The sequence below is a fragment of the Onychomys torridus genome, chromosome 11, assembly GCF_903995425.1.
Source record: "Onychomys torridus chromosome 11, mOncTor1.1, whole genome shotgun sequence".
In the NCBI taxonomy this organism is placed as follows: Eukaryota; Metazoa; Chordata; class Mammalia; order Rodentia; family Cricetidae; genus Onychomys; species Onychomys torridus.
In genome coordinates this window covers 67,923,962-67,944,045 of record NC_050453.1, presented here as the reverse complement: position 1 = coordinate 67,944,045, position 20,084 = coordinate 67,923,962, and the positions used below count along the sequence as shown (strand labels likewise).

General features: G+C 45.4%; 1 protein-coding gene across 2 annotated transcripts; it reads left to right on the top strand.

Moving 5' to 3' along the window:
- Positions 1-2,700: 2,700 nt before the first annotated feature.
- LOC118593510 (5-hydroxytryptamine receptor 5B) lies at positions 2,701-19,873 on the top strand. 2 transcript variants are annotated; one of them, XM_036203027.1, is made up of 2 exons: positions 2,701-3,841; positions 18,726-19,873. In XM_036203027.1, exons 1-2 carry the CDS (start codon positions 3,230-3,232, stop codon positions 19,059-19,061), a joined length of 948 nt encoding a protein of 315 aa, XP_036058920.1. In that variant the 5' UTR covers positions 2,701-3,229; the 3' UTR covers positions 19,062-19,873. The 2 variants fall into 2 exon arrangements, with proteins under 2 accessions (XP_036058920.1, XP_036058919.1); XM_036203026.1 differs by having other exon boundaries at positions 2,702-4,000.
- The last annotated feature ends 211 nt before the right edge of the window (positions 19,874-20,084 follow it).

Here is a 20,084-nt window from a genome sequence, read left to right as displayed (position 1 = left end):
TCTTAAAATGTACCATACTATGGGGCAGGATTTAAGCATACGAATTTGGGAGTGAGGGGTAGAATCTAATTATATGGGGAGTGAGGGGCAAGGCCACAATTCATTTGCAGCAAGTCGACAAATCTCTCTCCTTTTTCCCATCTGCACATGGTAACTGTGCCTTAAAAGGTTGCTAGTTGTGATGGCTTGTACTGACTGTCACCTTGACAGGACCTAGAATCACCTAGGAATGGAACCTCTGGCATGCCTTCGACTTTATAGATTAATTAAGCCACTGTGGATGTGAACTATACCCTTTGATTGCCTGGGATCCTGTACTGGAAGAAAAGGAGAAAGAGAGCTGAGCCCGAGCATTCATCTGCCTCTGACCAGCAGCATCATGTTCCTGCTGCCATGCCTGTCCTGCTGTGATGGCTCATGCCCTCAAACTGTAAGCCAAAATAAACCTTCCCTTGCTTCAGTTTTTTTTTTTTTTTTTTTAAAGCAGGTATTCAACAAAAGCAGCTAGGACACTGGTACACAACAGAAAAGTGACTAATGCACTGGTATAGGCAACTAAAAAGCCTGTGCAATCAAGTGTTTCGTCACTACAAATACTTGACAGATTAAGACCTATATAAAAACACAATCACACTGAATATCAGAAAAGAATTAATCATGAGATCTGGGCATGGAGTTAAAAAGAGCAGAAATTGTCAGCACTGACTGAATGCTTGCACACCCCATGCTGCTGGCTTTATCTAACTTTATTTTCATAACAGTCTCACATGAAGTATGATCATCTCCATTTAAACTATTTTAAGGTGTGTGTGTGTGTGTGTGTGTGTGTGTGTGTGTGTGTACACCCATGTGCAGGTGCCTGCAGAGACCAGAAGAGGGTAACAGGTCCCGTGGAGCTGGAGTTATGGGTGGTTGTAAGCTGCCTTACATGGCTGGTGGGACCTGAACTCAGATCCTCCACAAGAACAGCAAGTGCTCTTAATCACTGAGCTGTCTCTCCAACTTCAATTATCCTCAGGTTTTGTTTTTTGTTTTTTTAAGATAAGAAGGCTGTCTCAGAGAGCTTAAGTTGCTCAAAGTCTTTCAAGTGATAAATGATATGACATAAATTAAAACCACAAAGAGAATATATAGTAACATGAAAAATGTTAAAGGAAATGGGCAAAATAAAAAATTGATTTTTGTCATGAAAAATGTATGTGGAGAGAGGAGCAAAGACTAAGAATAAAAGTGTGTCATAAATTTGGTGCAAGGTGAATTTTTCTACCTTTTTGGCATTCTCTCTCTTTGTTCAATAAGTTGGGGAGAGTATCATTGCAAAAAGTATTTCTCTGAAACAGGTGCCAGAATTAGAGAAGGAAGTTGTTTTGCACTGGAGCTGAGGGATGGCTCAGCAGTTAAAGCATTTGCCACACAGTTGTGAGGATTGGAATTTGGATTCCCCAGAGCTCAGGTAAATGCAGCCTTAGATGGCAGAGGAGAGCTGGCGACCCACAGAGAAAGCTGGCAATAGAGAAGAGCCATATTATAAGAGATCCCACCTCAGTGGATGAGGTTTAAGAGTGATTGAAGATGGTTGCTGACACAAACCTAGGACCTTCACACACACACACACACACACACACACACACACACACACCAGCTGGGGGAAGCCCTTTCTCCTGCATTAGCCTGGGAGGCCTTCCTGGGTTACCTTGGAAATTTATTAGCTGCTTGCAGAGCCCAGTAGCTCTTCTGAACACCCAGCTTGGCCTCCTTCTCTATCTAACATGAGTAACATGCTGTTTAGTTATTTTGAGGCGAGTTTTTCTTTAGTCCTGGCTGTTCTGGAGCTGGCTAGTTAGACCGGGCTGGCTTCAAGTGCTGGGATTAAAGGCCTGTGCCATCACTGCCCTTGATAATGCTTTTTAACACAGGAGACTGGGCCCCAAAAGATGGTAAAATCACTTGGCACCAAGCCTGAATATCTGAATTCCATAGATGAGAGTTCCATGCCTGGACCTACATGGTGGAAAGAGACAACTGACTTCCTTTCCTTAGTTCTTCTCTGACTTCATGATCTCCCCCCCCCCCCCCCCCCGTCTCTCTCTCACACACACCCTTTTAAAAACGTAAAAATAATTTAAAGTATGAAAATGAGAAGGGGATGTTGGTGGAAGGTGAAGAGAGCAGCTGCTGGGCACTTGCCTACCATGGGCAACCCCCCCCCCCCCCCCGAGTTCATCCCCAGCACCACAAGACAAAGTTAAAGTTTCAACAACAAAACCTCTGGCTTGAACTTGGAAGAGGGTGGGAGAACTATTAGAAATCGGCACAGGGAAGCACCAGAAATTAGAGGTTTGGCAAGCAGGTTGGAAACTGTCCTTCCCTCTTCCAGACCTCTGCCAACAGCTTCAGCCTGGAGCTTTTTTGCACAAAGCGCACGGGTGGGGGTGGAGGATAAACTGCAGTGCCCAAGAAGCCCTGCCTATGAGCTGGGCACCAAACAGTCCGGATGAAGCTGAGCTTAGGACTTTCTATTTCATGTCCTCCAATATTTGGTACTCTTGCCCCGGATACAGGTAGAATCGGGGCTCCAGGAAACCACAATGACTTTGTCTGGGACTCCCATGTCTTCAGTGTCTAGCCGAGCTACCAAGTCCGCGGAGGTCGGGGCGGGGGGTGGGGGGGAAGGAGGCGGGGGAGGTGCGGAAGTAGTGGCTACAGAATCATGACAGGATTGTTAGAAACCTTCCCAGGCGGCTACGGCTGCTAGGATTCTCTCCACCCGCCTTGGCAGGAGACAGCTGGGACAGCGTTACAGCTCCATCTCCCATTGGTGGCGGCTCCAAACCTTCTCCGCCCCCTTCAGCCCACACCAGGAGCCTGTGGGTTCCAGCCGCTATCCAGGAGAGGTCTCTCTGAGCTATCCCTGTGCTCAGACATCGCTCTCCAGCCCTCAGCAGCCGATGACCCTGAAGACCACAAAGGGACCGGGAGAAATTGATGCACTGGGCAAAGCTGCACTCAGGGGTCCCACTCATTTTTTTCTTCTCAACTGGAGAAGAGGGTCCACGAAAGCCACCGAAAGAAGCGCCAAAGGGAGGTTGCAGTTTGGAAAAAGGACCAGGGTGGCGCGATTTAGACTTCCTGCGGTACACTGCACGAAGTGCCCCTCTTATTCACTACCTACCCACAGTCCATGCAACCACAAGCGCATCCCCTGCCCAGGAGCCCAAGTCCCTGAACAATGGAAGTCTCTAACCTCTCAGGCGCCACTCCTGGCATCGCCTTTGCCCCGGGGCTGGAGAGCTGCAGTGACAGCCCAATTTCAGGCAGGGGCTTGGGATCCACCCCAGGTGGGCTCATCTTGCCAGGCCCGCCCTTCTCTGTCTTCACCGTGCTCGTGGTGACTCTCTTGGTGTTGCTGATCGCTGCCACTTTCGTATGGAATCTGCTAGTTCTGGTGACCATCCTGCGCGTCCGCACCTTCCACCGCGTGCCACATAACTTGGTGGCCTCGACAGCCGTCTCGGACGTGCTTGTGGCGGCCCTGGTGATGCCACTGAGCCTGGTAAGCGAGTTGTCGGCTGGGCGACGTTGGCAGCTGGGCAGGAGTCTGTGCCACGTGTGGATCTCCTTCGACGTGTTGTGCTGTACGGCCAGCATCTGGAACGTGGCGGCCATCGCCCTGGACCGCTACTGGACCATCACGCGTCACCTCCAGTACACGCTGCGCACCCGGCGCCGCGCTTCGGCGCTCATGATCGGGGTCACCTGGGCACTGTCCGCGCTCATCGCGCTGGCCCCGCTTCTCTTTGGCTGGGGCGAAGCCTATGATGCTCGGCTGCAGCGTTGCCAGGTGAGCCAGGAGCCCTCCTATGCAGTCTTCTCCACCTGCGGAGCCTTCTACCTGCCTCTGGCGGTGGTACTCTTCGTCTACTGGAAGATATACAAAGCCGCCAAGTTTCGCTTCGGCCGCAGACGGAGGGCTGTGGTGCCTTTGCCTGCCACCATGCAAGTGAGAGGGGCTGGTTGTGGATTTGGGGGTGGGGGAGCCTGGGAGGGGTGAAATTTAGAGAAAGGGAAGAATGGGACAGAGCTGGGATACTGGAGCCTAAGAGGAAAAACTGTCGCATGTGGGACGCGGGAGGAGACGGCCATCTGCTCTTGAGGAGCTCACACGGAGTGGCTTATGGCTGGTGCTTCTAGTGAACCACCTGTGGGATATGCACCTGTGAAAATGGGTTCTTCACGTGCACATTAAAACTAGTGCTGGATCTCCAAACCTCAAAAGTGTGTGTGTGTGTGTGTGTGTGTGTGTGTGTGTGTGTGTGTGTGTGTGTTTCTCTCTCTGTGTGTCTGTTTGTCTGTCTCTGTCTCTCTGTATGTCTCTGTCTGTCTCTGTCTCTGTCTCTCTGTATATCTCTGTCTGTCTCTGTGTGTGTGTGTGTGTGTGTGTGTGTGTGTGTGTGTGTATGTGTGTGTGTGTGTTTTAAGACAGAGTCTCAGGAAGCCCAGACTAGACTCCAACTTTTTTTGTAGCCAAGGATGATCTTGGACTTCTAGTCCTCCAGTCCTCACCACCGAAATGGAGTCCGTGTATGCAATGGGGGTGGGGTGGGCATGGAACTCAGGGTTTCCTGAATGGGAGGCAACTCAATGAACCATCTCAGCTACATCCCAGCCTGCCTTTCTTGATGTTATCAAGTCACATTTAATCAGCTGGGCTCAGGCAGGATGGCTTATCTAAGTAAAGGCACTTTCTACCAGGCCTGACAGTCTGGGTTCCATCCCCATGATTTGTCCTCTGACTTCCACATGGACTGCACATGCACACAGATGAATAATTGTTACACACACACACACACATACACACATACACACACACACACACACACACACACACACACACACACACACACAAGCACATATGTGTAGATTCACTTAGCACTCTTCATTCCTTAGATCCTGGAGTGGTTCTGCCCATGTCAGGTTTAGAGCTGCCAACTTTTGATCCCTGTTAGACCGACTGTTCTGGACTGCGGTGGGGTGTCATGTACCTTAATATATGTAAATAAATTCCTATAGCTTCCACCCTTTTTTGCCAATGACTCCAGATCCTTCACAGTCCAGTGACCATATCCCGAAACTGTAGCAGCCACTCCCCTGACAGTGTGTGTGTGTGTGTGTGTGTGTGTGTGTGTGTGTGTGTGTGTTTAAAACAAATTCACTGTCCCTCTCCTTTGTTTATCCCAAGCCTAGTGATGTCCTCTGGAGATCTGGGAGAGAGAAACTGTGTTGTAGTTCTAATTCCAGACATCCATTGCTTACTACCCTTATGCCTCATTTTTCTCATCTTTCAACAAGTTAGTTATTTACTTTTCATTTAGTTTAATTTTTTTGAAGGCAGGAACTCAGGTATTGCAAGTTGACCTGGAACTTCCTGAGTAGCTGAGGATGACCTGGAACTTCTGATCTTTCTCTCCTGACTTCCCAAGAGCTGGAATTAGAGGCAAGCACCACCATGCCTGGTTTATATAGTTCTGGGAATGAAGCCCACACACAGCTTTGTGCATGTTGGGCGAGCATTCTACCTACTGAGCCACATCCCCAAATGTATAAGGCCCCCGGTGAGGGTCTCACGAACTGAATTATGAAAAAAATGTCTGCATAGTCCTGGCTCATGGTGAGTTGCAGAACTGACCGAGGAAAGGATGTCTGAACAGCCCACGAGTTTAGCTGAATCAGTGGAGCGGCAGGCTCAAAGAGAGACTTTGTCTCAAAAACAGTATGATGGACCAGAGTTGAGGAAAACACCTCGATGTCACAGAACTCTGGACTCCATCCACATGCAGATATACCCATGTGCACATACACACAAACACAATGTGTGGACCAGGAAAGTAGTCAAAATTAAAGAGAGCTTGACATGGGAAAGGCTGCTGTAGTTTGTTTTACTTTTACAGACTCAGCCCAGATACTGGGCTACCAGACAAGGGCATGCGCTTTTAAAAGTAGATTCTTTTTTCGTTTTAATTAAATGACAGAGGAATTAAAAAAAAAAACACACAAAACAGGAATGTCAAGTCTATAATTGGAAAATGTTGGAAGGGAGAGCTTTATTCAAAATTAATGATGTTCTTTGAAAGGTCCCTCGGAAATGCCTGGGGTGAATATCGCTTCTCTCTTTGGCTGCAGGGGTAGGGCTGACTTTTAATAGCTACATCAATCCAGTTATGCACCTAGGAAAATCACAGTGCAATGGATGCCCGAAAGGTTTGCCAAGCTTGCTTTGACTTTTCATTTTTGACTTTAGTAGAATAAACATTTATTTACTTACTTACTTATCTATCTATCTATCTATCTATCTATCTATCTATCTATCTATCTATCTATTTATTTGTCTATCTATTTGTTTACTTATTACTTTGATTCAGTTTGGTTGTGCTGCTGGAGATCAAAAGGAAACTAAAGACCCTGTGCTTGTTAGGCAAGCACACTATCACTTGACACCATCCCCAGCCCTTGCTGTTCACTTTAGACACATTTCCATCTAGGAAGGTGATAGCAAGAGGTGAAAGGGCAGCTGACTGACCAAGCAGAAGCAGCCTGTGATGGAGAGAAAGAACTCCAGAAGGCAGGGGTGGAATTGTGCTGAGTTACTCTTTAGTGGTAGGGCATGCAGGAAATCCTCCTCCACTCTGACATTGCACAGTACTACCTCTGTCGTGGTTTGAATGAGAAGTGTCCCCCATAGGCTCAGGTGTTTGAGTACCTGGCTCCCAGCTGGGGATGCTTCTTGGGGAGGCTGTGAAATCTTCAAGAGGCAGAGCCTCTCTAGAAGAAATGGTCACCTGGAATGAGCCTTGATATCCCAGCCCTACTTCCCTCTCATGCTCTGCTTCCTCACTGAGAATGCAATGTGAGCAGATGCCTCCTACCTCTTGCTACTGTGGCTTCCTCACCGTGACAGACTGTGTCTGAGAATCATAAGCAAAAATAAAGCCTTCCTCCCTTCAGTTGCTTCTTGTGAGAAATCTGGTGAGAAAAACCAGAAAAATATTTAATACCACAAGAGAGTTAGTTCCTTCCTTCCTTCCTTCCTTCCTTCCTTCCTTCCTTCCTTCCTTCCTCCCTCCCTCCCTCCCTCCCTCCCTCCCTCCCTCCCTCCCTTCTTTCTTTCTTTCTTTCTTTCTTTCTTTCTTTCTTTCTTTCTTTCTTTCTTTCTTTCTCATTCATTTTGAGACAGGTTCTTTCTGTGTAGCCCTGGCTGTTCTGGAACTGTCTATGTGGACCAGGCTGACCTTGAACTCACAGAGATCTGCCTGCCTCTGCCTCCCAAGAGCTGATGGTTAATTTTTAACTGTCACCTTTGAGATAACCTAGAATAACATGACAAGAGAGTCTTAATTGGGAAATAGTCTAGATCAGCTTGGCCAGTGGGCATGTCTGTGGGGGTTATTTTAATCAGGTTAATTGATGTAGGAAGACTCAGCCCACTTTTGCTGGCCCCATTCCCTAGGCAGGGAGTCCTGAACTGTGTAAGAGAGGAAATCGAGCTAGCAGGCCTGCGTGCCTTTATCTCTCTGCTCAGGACTGTGGAGATGATGTGACTGGTGACTTCAGGCTCCCTTCATTGTCACTTCTGTATTGTGATGGACAGGAATCTGGAATCAGAAGACGAACACATGCCTTTCTCCCTTTCTCTCTGAGGTTTTTTTTTTGTTTTGGTTTTTTTTTTTCCTCTGTCAGTGTATTTTATCACAACAACAGAAATAAAGCCAGGAACCACAATATCCTAGTACCTTCCTGACCAAACTAGTAATACCTCCCCTAGTCCAGATGAAATTAAAGCTGAAAACATAAATGTAACCTAACCTCAATCAAACAAAGATGTAACCTGCTTACATCTCCCTTTCTAAGTGCTAATCCCAGTGCATCCTAGCCTGTGCCGAGCAACCAAACTCAGCAGCAAAACAAGATCCACCTAAACATAAGAATGAGGACAAGTGTACTTTACTCAAGACTTTGGCCAACCTGTATATTTTTTGTATGTATTACACTGCACTGACAAGATGGCTTATTTGTGTCAAGCCAACTCTGCTCGGCTTTTATTTTTACAAGAAAATGTCCTTATTTGTACAGTTTCCTCTACACATGAGAGGCAGTTGAGAAAATTTCCTGTTTTGAGTTGTCAGTCATGATAATCACGCTCTCTTTATGGTGGGTGATGTTTGGGATGTAGCTTTTCAAACTTGGCATTTGCCTGAGGCAGACAGACGAAGCCCCAGGTGTTCCAAGCTTGGCCTGGCATCTTTGGTTAGAAATAGCTACTTCAGAAGTTAGGGAAATGGCTCGGTGGATAAACTTCTTTCGTTAAAAGCATAAGACCTGTGTTGGACCCCTAGAATCGTGACACATGGCTGAGAGTGTTGGTGAACACTTGCAATCCCAGAGGTAGGGAGGTGGAGATGGGTGCATCCCTGGGACCCACTGGCTGGTTAGTCGAGCCTACTTGGTTAACTTCAGGCCAGTGGGAAACCCCACTCAAAAGACAAGATGTAGCTGGAAGGTCATTTCATGTACCATTTTCAGCCTGCCTGCATGTGGGTGATGACCCCCCTGAAGGTCAGGAATGAAACTTCCTGCTGGTGGCGTCATGCTGATGTTTAAGAAGTTGTAGATTTGGCTACATACTGGATTTCTAGTTTTTGCAGCAGACCATCTGGTCCTGTAAAGGTCACACAGGATTGATGGGAGGATGAGTCAGTGGTGGTTAGTTCAAGAGGTTCGTGCTCTCCACAGCACCTTTCCATTTTCCTGTCTACATGTTGAGTATGTGTGGATGCATTTGTGTATGAGAGCCAGAGGATAACCTCAGTTGTTTTCCCTTGGGGTCCACATTTTTTTTTCCAGCCAGGGTCTCTCACTGCCTTGGTGTTCACTAAGTAGACTAGGCTGGCTGGACAGCTGAACACCAGGGAGCCACCTGTCTCCACTACCATGCTCTGGGATTATAGATGTTCACCACCATGTCCTGTTTTGTCTTCCTGTTTTCTAGCAGACATCACATTTTGAACTGGAAAAGTGAAAATGAATTATTGTGTGCAATTGACTCATACTCTCTCTCCCTTTCCCCCTCTCTCTTCCTCCCTCCCTCCCCCTCCCCCCACCCCTTTCTTTCAGTATTTACCACTGAACCTAAGGCCTCCTGTATGCATCCAAACTTTGCCACTGAGCTACAAACTGAGACCTTTATATCTTCTTAGAGGTTGCTCCAGAAGTCCCCTTCTCTTCCAGTGTCCCTCTGTGTGTGGGGTCAGGCTCAGGCTGGAAAGCTTCTGAGCACACATTTTGACAGTGCATGGGTGGAGTCAGCCCACTGCGTCCCCTGTGGAGTGGGTCTATTTGAAATGAAAGATTTCATCAGTAGACTTGCCCTTTATTCTTCCCTTCCCTCGGGATGTCTTTGGACTTAACTTACCCCATCCATTTCTTACACTTTCTATTCTTCAGTGGACAGACTCAAGTGACTGGGAGGTCCTTTAGACGGGCAGAGGGATGGCTGGGAAAGTGCCCATTAGTAAGCACTTCCTGGGTGGGAGAGGAAGGGGACAGAGCAGTCGCTTTCTACCTCTTGTGCTCTGTGGAGGCTACTCCCTCTCCAAAGAGATGGCCAAGCGTTCCTGGAATAACTTCAGGATACAGCTGTTTATCCCTTAGACCTTCTGTGGTATGTGATGCTGGTCTGTGCTACACAATGGGACAGTCTGTCTCTCCCAGTGGCCTTGATTTTTGTTTTGGACTTGCTAGTAATTTTGTCCTCTGCCCTCCGAGCTGGGCACTGGAAAAGTTGCAACAGCTCATTATCGATGGGGCAGTTCTCAGCTTCCTCTTCAGAATACACCTGCAGATACCCCAGGGGAGAGAGACTTCTGTGTGGGAACAGGGAGGGGTGTTTTTTAGGCCCTGCCCAGGTCTCTTTGGATCCACCTGCTTCCTCCTCCTTGTCACTGGAATTGTAAGTACAAGCCATCACCTTGGTCCTTCCTTCCCTCCCTCCCTCCCTCCCTCCCTCTCCCCTCCCTCCCTCCCTTCCTCCTTTCCTTCCTTCCTTCTTTCCTTCCTTCCTCCCTTCCTTCTTTCCTTCCTTCCTTCCTTCCTTCCTTCCTTCCTTCCTTCCTTCTGCTTTCTTTCATTTTCTTTTAAGACATGGATTTGGGGGCTTGAACTCAGGTTGTCCCACTTGCAAGGCAAGAACTGTACAAAGTGAACTATCACCCTAGCCCTCCAGAGACTGCTTTACTGCCACAATTATTTGCCCCTTCATAGTCTCTCCTCAGGTGACAGGTAGAGAGGATGCTGGGGTGTACACTGTCAAAGGAAAAGGCTCTTATTTTGCCCAGATTTCCATGCATCTGTGTTTAGACCAATGTAGTGATATTCCCAAACAAACAGAGGTAGAGCTCTTGGGAAGAGGGCCAGGAGACAGAATCTAAATGTAGTCCTGAATAGAATCCTGACTGCAAAGCCAGACCACCTGGAAACCCTCCCTAGTGCTTATTTTTAGCAGTGCTAAAGTGAGACACGATGGACAAGCACAATGTGGTGAGGACAGAGTCCAGTGCCCTTGAAGGAACCATCAGAAGAGCTGTAAACAGTTATTCTTTGTCATCTTCCAAGAAGGAAGAGAGAGGCAGATGTAAGCCATTGTGTTGTAACACTAAGCCATTGGTTAAGTGGCTATTTCCTGGGTACTGCCAGGAAGCAGGTGCTGACGCTAGGTAGTTCCTGTACGAAGATATAGGTCCTTCCTCTAGTTGAGATTCAGACATCACTCACATAATCACCCAAATTGCTACAAAAGCAGAAAATGAGGTTTTAGTACAGGGAGTCATGAGTGAGTTCAGAGGATGATAAGAGCATTCTTTGGAGGCTAGTAACCTAAGAGGTGAACAAAACTCTCTCTCTCTCTCTCTCTCTCTCTCTCTCTCTCTCTCTCTCTCTCTCTGTGTGTGTGTGTGTGTGTGTGGTGTGCATGTATATATGCGTGTATGAGAGAGAGAATGTGCAGAAATGACAGCTAATTATTAGTCTGTATATTGGTGTGTACATGCTAGTTTCCAAGTGTGGGTGCACAGGCGTGTGTGTGCTTATGAATGTGGAAGCTGGGTTGATGCTAGGTGTCTTGCTTGATTACTATCTGCCTTTTCTCAGGGTAAGTGAGGCAGGGTTTCTAATTTGAACCCAGAGCTTGCTGGTTTTGTCAGTCTAGTTAGCCAGCTTGCTCAAGGGATACTGTCTCCATTTCCCTTGCTGGGATTACAGGTGAGCTGTCATGCCTGACCCGCATTGACATGGGTGCTAGGAACCTGAAATCTGGTCCATACACTCGTTTGGCAAATATTTTACCCATTGAGTCATCTCCCCAGTCTAATAACTAATTTATGATACAGAGGCATTTGGAGTTGTTTTTTAATCTAGGCAGAGCAGAATTAATATATAACTTATAAGGAACCCATTTACTATAGCAATTATACAATCCGTTGAAATGTTAATGTGGACAGACTGTCTCTCTAGAGCAGACTCTGTAAGGGCCTGTGTCTGCTCCATTGGTGGCTCCAATTCCAGTCGTGGTCTCTACCATGAATATGGAACAGGTGGATGCGTGTGGTGGGGGCTGTTCTGGGCATGGAATGTGTATTCAGTGCTCCTCTTCCTCGAAGGCTCTGTGGAGCAGCAGAAACTCATCAGCCTGCTTCCCAGATGGGCAAGCAGGCTTGGAGAAGCAGACACGCTTGCCTAGTCTCAACCATGGGTCTGACCCAAAAGCTTCTGTTCTTGGCATCTGGCCTTGTGGGGACCTTTATTCTCTCTTCCAAAGTATCTTTAGATCTTACCTTAACCTCTATTTTCAATATATTTTTCAAGGATTTTTGATAGGTTTCTTGACTAAAAATGGAGAGGTGTTTGGTAAGTCTAGAATAGCGTTGTGTTGCCTTAGCCACGTAGTATTGAGGCTAGGGATGTACCTCAGTTGGCAGAGGGCTTGCCTAGTATTCATGAGGTCCCAGGTGTGGTCCCCAGGACCTCATAAACTGGGCATGGTGGTGCATGCCTGTAATTCCAGAAGGAGGTGGAGGCAGGAGGATCAGAAGTTCAAGATCATCTTCAGATAAATTGTGAGTTTGATGCCAGGACAGCAAAATGAGGTCTTGTCTCAAAAGAAAAGCCACATGGCAGGTTTTATGTGTTTAAATTGATAAACCTTTTTAAGAGCAGATAGATAAACCTTTTTAAGATCAGCTTTTGTTTTTCATCAAAATGGGTGAGAGCCTCCACACGTGGTTTATTTTTATTTCTTAAATTTAAAAAGCTTAATGAAAATATAATTATATCCCCCCCTTTACTCGCTCCTACTTTCCCATGTCCCTTCCTTCCCAAATTCATGGGGCTTCCTTTTTTTTTTTTTAAACTGTTGTTGTTATATTTACAACAGGAAGCAGAGACAGGTGGATCTCTATGAGTTCAAGGCCAGCCTGGTCTACACAGAGAGTACCAGGATAGCTGCTACACAGAGAAACCCTCTCTCAGAAAACAAAACAACAACAACAAAAACATCCCAAACACTTACATATAAACTGTGTTGATGGTAAGTTTCTAGGGCTGACCACTTGGTATTGGACAACTAATCAGAGGCTCGTTCCTGGGTAAGAGTACTTCCTCTCTCAGCATTGTTAATTGCTTGTAGCTCTTCATCTAAGAATGGGGCCCCATGGGATTGCATCAGTCCATATTGGCATATCAATAATTATTGGAATTGTTCAAGTCTTGTTTGGGCAGTCGTCATGTCGACATTTTATGGGTAGAGCATCCCTGTCATAGCCAGAAGGCACAGTCTCTCAGTAGATTCCCTGGTCCTCTGGCTCTTAGAATCTTTCCACCCTTTCTCTGCTAATGTTCTCTGAGCCGCAGTAAGGTGCAGGAGTTGTGTTGTGTTATATATCAATTGGGAATGAGCATTCCATGGTCACTTATTTGCATTTTGACTAGTTGTGGCTTTTCGGTAACGGTCTCCTGCTGCAGCCAAAAGAAGCCTCTTTGATGAGGGGTGAGATGATCTCCTTATCTGTGGGTCCTCACCATTTGTGTTCCATTATTTTACTTCTTGAGTCAGGGTCTCAAGTATCCCAGGCAGACCTCAAACTCGCTCTGTAGCTGAGGATAACTGGTTCCTCAGCCTCCATCTCCTGAGTCCTGGGGTCACAGGTGCATGCTGCATGCCTGGTTTATGTGCTGCTGTGGTGGAACTATGGGCTTAGTGCACACTAGGCAAGCAACTCTACCAACTGCGCTATGCTTGCTCCACTCTCACGCCATTTTAGCAACATTTCATTGTTGTTTTGATGTCTGCTTATCTGATGGCATGAGGTCGAGCATATTTTCATGTTTTTATGATGTATATCTTTTAAAACATTTAAAATACATCTATCTGTCTGCTGTCTGTCTGTCTATCTATCTATCTATCATCTATCTATCTATCAATCCATTCATCTATCTTTGGTGTGCAAATGTATAGGCTGGAGCAGAACTTTCTATAGTCTGTTCTCACTTACTTACTACCTTGTGGGCCTTGGGCATCAAATTCAGATCCTCAGGCATCGAATATCTTTACCCAGTGTGCCATGTTGCCACACCAAGAGATATAGAACTATGAATTTTTTAGTTATGTGTCTGTTAAAGGTTTATTTTTTTGCCTATTTTAAATAGATTGTTTTACATTCCTATTTTGCATGTATATGTGTGTGTGTTTATGTGTATGTGTATGTATGTTTGCATGTAAGGGCCACAAATGTGTGTCTGGGCACATGTGTAGAGATCTGAGGTTGACACTGGATATCTTTCTTGATCCTTCTTTAGCTTATATGTTGAGACAGAGTCTCTCAATGAATGCAGAGCTTGCTTTTTGGCTAATCTTTTATTATTATTATTATATTAAATGTGTGTGTGTGTGTGTGTGTGTGTGTGTGTGTGTGTGTGTGTGTGTTGAGTATACACATGTGTACACAGTGCCCAAGGAAGCCAGAAGAGGGTAATGGATCCTCTGGAAGTGGAGTTACAGTGAACCTCCTGATGTTGGTGATGGAAATCAAACCCAGGTCCTCTGGAAGAGGAGTAAGTGCTTTTAACCACTGAGACATCTCTCTAGCCCTCAGTTGATCCTGCTTGCCAGCTTGCCCAGGGGTTCTGTCCATTTCTGACCTGAGCTGGGATTACAGGCAGGTCTCCATGCCTGGCTGGCATGTGTATAGGTTCTGGGGAATGTATACTTGGGTGCATACATGTAGGGCAAGCATTTAGCACCTTGAGCCATCTTCTCAGCCCAGTTCACATTCTTGACTTTCAAGAATCTTTACATTTTAGGTAAGCTTGTTGTTGTCTGTTTTCTTGGAATTATTTCCTCTCAGACTATGGATTGTTTTTTTCATCCTCTTGACAATGTTTTCCAGAGAGCAGAGAATTTTAACTTATTGATGTGTATGTAGCATGTTGATTCTTTCCTTAATGATTGTACTTGTGGTATTGCATCTCAAAAGACATCATGAATTCAAACTTATCTAGATTTTCTTCTACAGTATTTCCTACAGATTCATATTTACCTTGTGATATGTTTTGTAGTATGTTTTGGGCAGGGGTAAGGTCTAAGTGGATGTTTAGCTGTTGCAGCCTCAATTGTTGAAAACACTTTTTATCCATTTTATTACTTTTGCTTCCTTGCCAAAGATTGGCTGACTATATGCCCGAACTTCATTTCTATTGCTTTGACAAAATACCCCGATGAAAACAACTTAGGGGACAAAGGACTTATTTCAGTCTTAATTCTGGGATCCAGTCCATCAGAGTGGGGAAATCAAGACAATAGAAACTTAAAGCTGGTCACATCACATCCACACTCAAGAGCAGAGAAAAATGAATGCACGCTTACTACTGTTTAGCTCATTTTCTCTGCTCTTACATGGTCCAGGACTCAAACCTAGGGAATGTTACTACCTAAAGTAAGCTGGGTCTTCCCATGTCATTTAATGTAATAAAGACAGTCACTCACAGAAATGCCCAAAGGCCAATCTCTCATTGTGATTCTCTTTCCAAGTAATTGTAGATTGCATCAAGTTGACAATTTAACCACTACACACACTACATATATGTAGGTTTATTTGTTGTAGAATATTATTTTAAGATTTGTTATATTTGTTTATGATGTGTAACATTTGTTTTAATGATGCAAAGGTGTGATGCATTCCTTTATGTTGCATTTGTTTAACTCTTGTGAGGCTGTCTTACTGTGCCTGTCTAAAACACCTGATGATCTAATAAAGAGCTGAATGGTCAATAGTCAAGTAGGAGAAAGGATAAGCAGGGCTGGCAGGCAGAGACAATAAATAGAAAGAGAAATCTGGGGGTGGAGGAAGAAAGAGCAAGAGAACAAGGAGAGGAGGATGCTGGGGCCAGCTACCCAGCCAGCCAATGAGTAAGAGTGAAAATAAAGTATTCAGAAGTTAGAAAAGACAAAAGCCCAGAGGCAAAAGGTAGACAGGCTAATTTAGGTTAAGAAAAACTGGCAAGAAACAAGCCAAGCTAAGGCAGGGCATTTATAAATAAGAATAAACCTCTTTGTGTGATTTCTTTGGGAGCTGGGTGGCAGGCCTCCCAGAAGAGCAAAAACAACCAACTACATTTTGGTGTTCCAACATGAGACTAGAATAAAAAACAACTAACAACATTTATTATTGGGCTCTCCATGTTCCATTGATCCACTGCATTTATATGCTCTTTTGCCAACACAACATACTCTTGATTACTAAAACTTTAACAGCACTTGTTTGTTGTTACTATTTTTCATTTGTTTGCTTTGTTTTCTTTTGTTTTAGATTTTTTGAGACAGAGTTTCTCTGTATAGCCCTGTGTAGGTGGAGTTTTCCCGTGCCATAGCTGCTCTCCAATAACCAACATGGAGACTTAAGATTACTTATAAATGCTTAGTCAATAGCTCAGGCTTGTTACTAACTAGCTCTTAAAACTTAACTCATTTGTATTAATTTATGTGCTGCCCTGAGGCTCGTGGCTTTTACTTCTATCCCATTTTGTCTATCAGGCTCATTCTCTATGTGGCTGGCAACTCTCTGACTCTGCCTTTCCTCATCCTATCACTCAGTGAATATATAGCAACATATATTCACACAGTGTATAAAAGGATTATTCCACAGCAGCCCTGGATATCCTAGAATTCACTCTAGAACTGGCTAGCCTTGAACTCAGAGACTGCCTGCTTCTGCCTCCCAAATGCTGGGATTAAAGGCATGTGTTACTATCACCTGACTGTAGTACGTTTTCTTTTTTGCTTTTTTGAGAGAGAGTTTCTCTGTGTAGCTTTAGAGCCTGTTCTGGAACTCATTCTGCAGACCAGGCTCGAACTGGAAGGACCAGATTCACCTGCCTCTGCCTCCTGAGTGCTGGAATTAAAGGCATGCGCCACCACCGCTCAGACCTGTAGTGTTTTTAAAACGATTTATTTTTATTTATGTATATGATGTGTCTCTGTGTGACTATATGTATGTGTGTGCAGGTATGCACAGAGGCCAGAGAGGGCATCAGATCCCCTGTAACTGGACTTACAGGTAACTCTGAGCTGTGACATAGGAGCTAGTATCTGAACTCCAGTCATCTGGAAGGGCATCAAGCTCTCTTAACCACAGAGCCCAGATCCAGCTCCTTTAGTTTGTCCTAAAGTTGAGTAATGCTAATCCTTCTAGTTTGTGGTTCTCCTTCAGTACTGCTTATGCAAATTTCTACTTTAGGAAGCAAGATGGAAATAATAAACCTTAAAGTAAGAGTCAGAATAGAAATTTTTAAAAAAGGTAGAAATCAATGATGAAAACTGGAAAACAGTGGAGAAAATCAATGAATCCAAAAGCTGGTTCTTTAAGTGATCAATTAAAAGAGTAAAACTTGAGACAAGCTAAGAAAAATGTCAGTAATGAGAATCAGAAATGAAGAAGGGGACATCACTACAGATCCCGTGCTCATTAAAAGGATAATCCGGGGCTGGGAAGATGGCTAAGTGGGCAGTGTTTGCTGTACTGCTGGTTACTTTTTGTGTCAACTGGGTACAAATCTAGAGTCACACCTGAGAACAGGGAACCTCATATAAAGAAATGCCTTAGTCTCGTTGGTCTGTGCTCACTCCTGTGAGTGAGTGTCTCAATTGGTGATTGACACTGGAGGTTGGAGGGCCCAGACCACTGTGAGCGACACTGTCCCTGGGCAAGTGGGCCTGGGCTCTATCAGTAAGCCTCATTCCTCCGTGGCTCTGCTTCACTTCTTGTTGTGTTCCCACCCTGACTTTCCTAAGGACTGACACTTAACCTGGAAGTGTAAGCTGAACACATCTGTTCCTCCTCAAGTTGCTTTTGGTAAGAATGTTTTATTCAAAAGCAAACTGGGGCAAGCATGAGGATCTGAGTTCAGTCTCCATATCCCCCATTAGACTCATTGAGGGCCGGTGCTCTGGACACATGCTTGCTTATCTCATCCTCAGGTGGGACCGGAAGGTTAAAGGGTATTTGACTTTAATGTTTATCTTCTCCAAGGTAGGTTAGACTCTGGTTAATTAACTTCTCTTGATACTAAGCCTTGTTCAGAACAATAAAATGATCTGATGGGTTTCGAAACAGATCTCCCTGTCACCTGCCATAAGCACAAAGTGATCCCCACACACTAGTTGCTTAAAGGACAGGGCAGGATTTCTGAAGGGACAAACCTATTGAAGTGTATACTTTTGCTGCCCACTTCCTTTCCTGAGTTCTTTGTGAACTTTCTGTTAGTGTGTGTGCTGATGTGTGTGCGGATGTAAGGTTGATGTTAGGCATCCTCGTTAGTTACTTTCCACCATGTGTCTTAAAATGATATATGTATGTGTGTATGTGTCTGTGTGAGAGTACGTATACCTATGCCTGTGTGCAGAAGCAAGATGACATCAGGTGTTCTCCTGTATCACTCTCAGCCTATTGCTTTGAGGCAGGGTCTCTCCCTGAACCTAAGGGCTCATATTTTCTCAATTAGTCTGGAAGCTAGAAAGCTCAACAATCCTGCCTCCCTCTCACCCTACTCCACCAGATCTGAGGCTGCGGGCACACAAAGGATATTGGGATCCAAACTACAGTCCTCATGATTGTACAACTAGGGGTCTGAACTGCTGAGCCATCTCCCTAGCCCCCTTCACCTGGTGTTTTTGAAACAGGGTCTCTCACTGACTCTGATGTTTGCCAGTTTGGCTGGACTGGATGGTCAGTGAGCCCCAGTGACCCTCCCGTCTCCACTTGCCCAGCGCTCCTTATTATAAGCATGTCACCATGTCCGGAATTTTTAAGATAGGTTCTGGGGATTGAACCCAGGTCCTCATCTTGCATAGCAAACACATTCTTGTCTGCCCAGCCACATCTGGAGCGTTTAGCACTCAGGTATGTCAGGGCTTTGCTTCCTGCCCCTCTGATTTGTTCCTGTGTGTGGGTGCCTATTTCTCTCAGCTGTGAGTCTCTGCAGTCGCCGGTTTCTACCTTGGAAAGGGCATCTGAGCCTTGTGACCTCACTTTTCTGGCAGAACTGAGAATAGCTAACTTTAATTTTTCTGTTCAGCGTTTCCTCTTGTTCTGTTACTCTAATTCCATATCTCCTTTCGTTCCAAGGCAAAGGAGGCACCTCAGGAGGCCGAGATGGTATTCACGGCACGTTGCAGGGCCACGGTGACCTTCCAGACAAGTGGAGACTCATGGCGGGAGCAGAAGGAGAAGCGAGCAGCCATGATGGTGGGGATCTTGATTGGCGTCTTTGCGCTGTGTTGGATCCCGTTCTTCCTCACGGAGCTCATCAGCCCGTTCTGTGCCTGTAGCCTGCCACCCATCTGGAAAAGCATATTCCTGTGGCTCGGGTATTCCAATTCCTTCTTCAACCCCTTGATTTACACAGCTTTTAATAAGAACTACAACAATGCCTTCAAGAGCCTCTTCACTAAGCAGAGATAAGAAGGGCTGGGAGACACAAGGGAAGACCAAGGAAGAGCAAGAGGATTTGTAATTCATCAGAGACCTGGGGGAGTTCTCTCCACTGCACACTAATGACATTTTGAAAGTTCTACCATTGGGCCTGGAATGTGGAAGAGTTCCTATGAAGGATGGCAACTGTTTGGCAGACAGACTCATGCCTTTTACAGAAGGACATGACAGACATTACTAGTGGACTGTGGTACATGTCTGTACATGTGGTACAGAAACCCCACCAAACCCATACAGGATGTAGTTTAGGTATTACTGATAACTCATTAGACCTGACACGTGGCAAAGCTGATTTGCTTTTGTTTTATTTAATATTCTGTTCCTCAGGTAGGGTCTCTCAGGGCTCTCCTGAGACTGTCTCCCTGACATAGCTTCTCCTTTACCCTTTATCCACCAGAGGGGTTTACCTTTATTAGCTTCCTACACATCCTCAACAAGGCAATGATTCTTAGTTTGGGAACACGCACCTCACCTGAAGCCTTGTTAAAAAGTGTTCCATGCAGGTATCTTCAAGATGGCTCAGTGGATAAAGGCATTTGCTGCCAAGCCTGGTGACCTGTTTTTGAGCCTTGAGACCCATCTGACCTCCACATATGTGCCAGCAGCCCTCCCCTTCATGTGCATACAAAATAAATGATACATACAATTTAAAAATAGAAAATGTGTTCAGCAATTCACATGGACCAACCCAGACTCTCATAGAGGTCTGGTGGCCTAGTGTTGTGGTGTCTCAGTGGTTTTTCTGTTTTGTTTTTGTTGTTACTATTTTGAGACAGGGCCTCCTATGTAGCCCTGACTGGGCTGGGACTCACTATGTAACCCAGGCTGGCCTCGAATTCACAGAGATCCACCTGCCTCTGCCTCCTGAGTGCTGGGATTAAAGATATGCATATTATCATGTCCAGCTTTTTTGTTTGTTTGTTTTTTGTTTGCTTTTTTAAATACTCCATATGAGATACTCCTGGGTGCTTATATTACTCTTCAAAGTTTTTT

Bases quoted from the DNA above. Each gene is read 5' to 3' on its own strand.
- LOC118593510 (XM_036203026.1), top strand. From the start codon at position 3,230: ATGGAAGTCTCTAACCTCTCAGGCGCCACTCCTGGCATCGCCTTTGCC. The intron at 4,001-18,725 runs GTGAGAGGGGCT...TTTCGTTCCAAG, and splicing joins CTTTGCCTGCCACCATGCAA to GCAAAGGAGGCACCTCAGGA.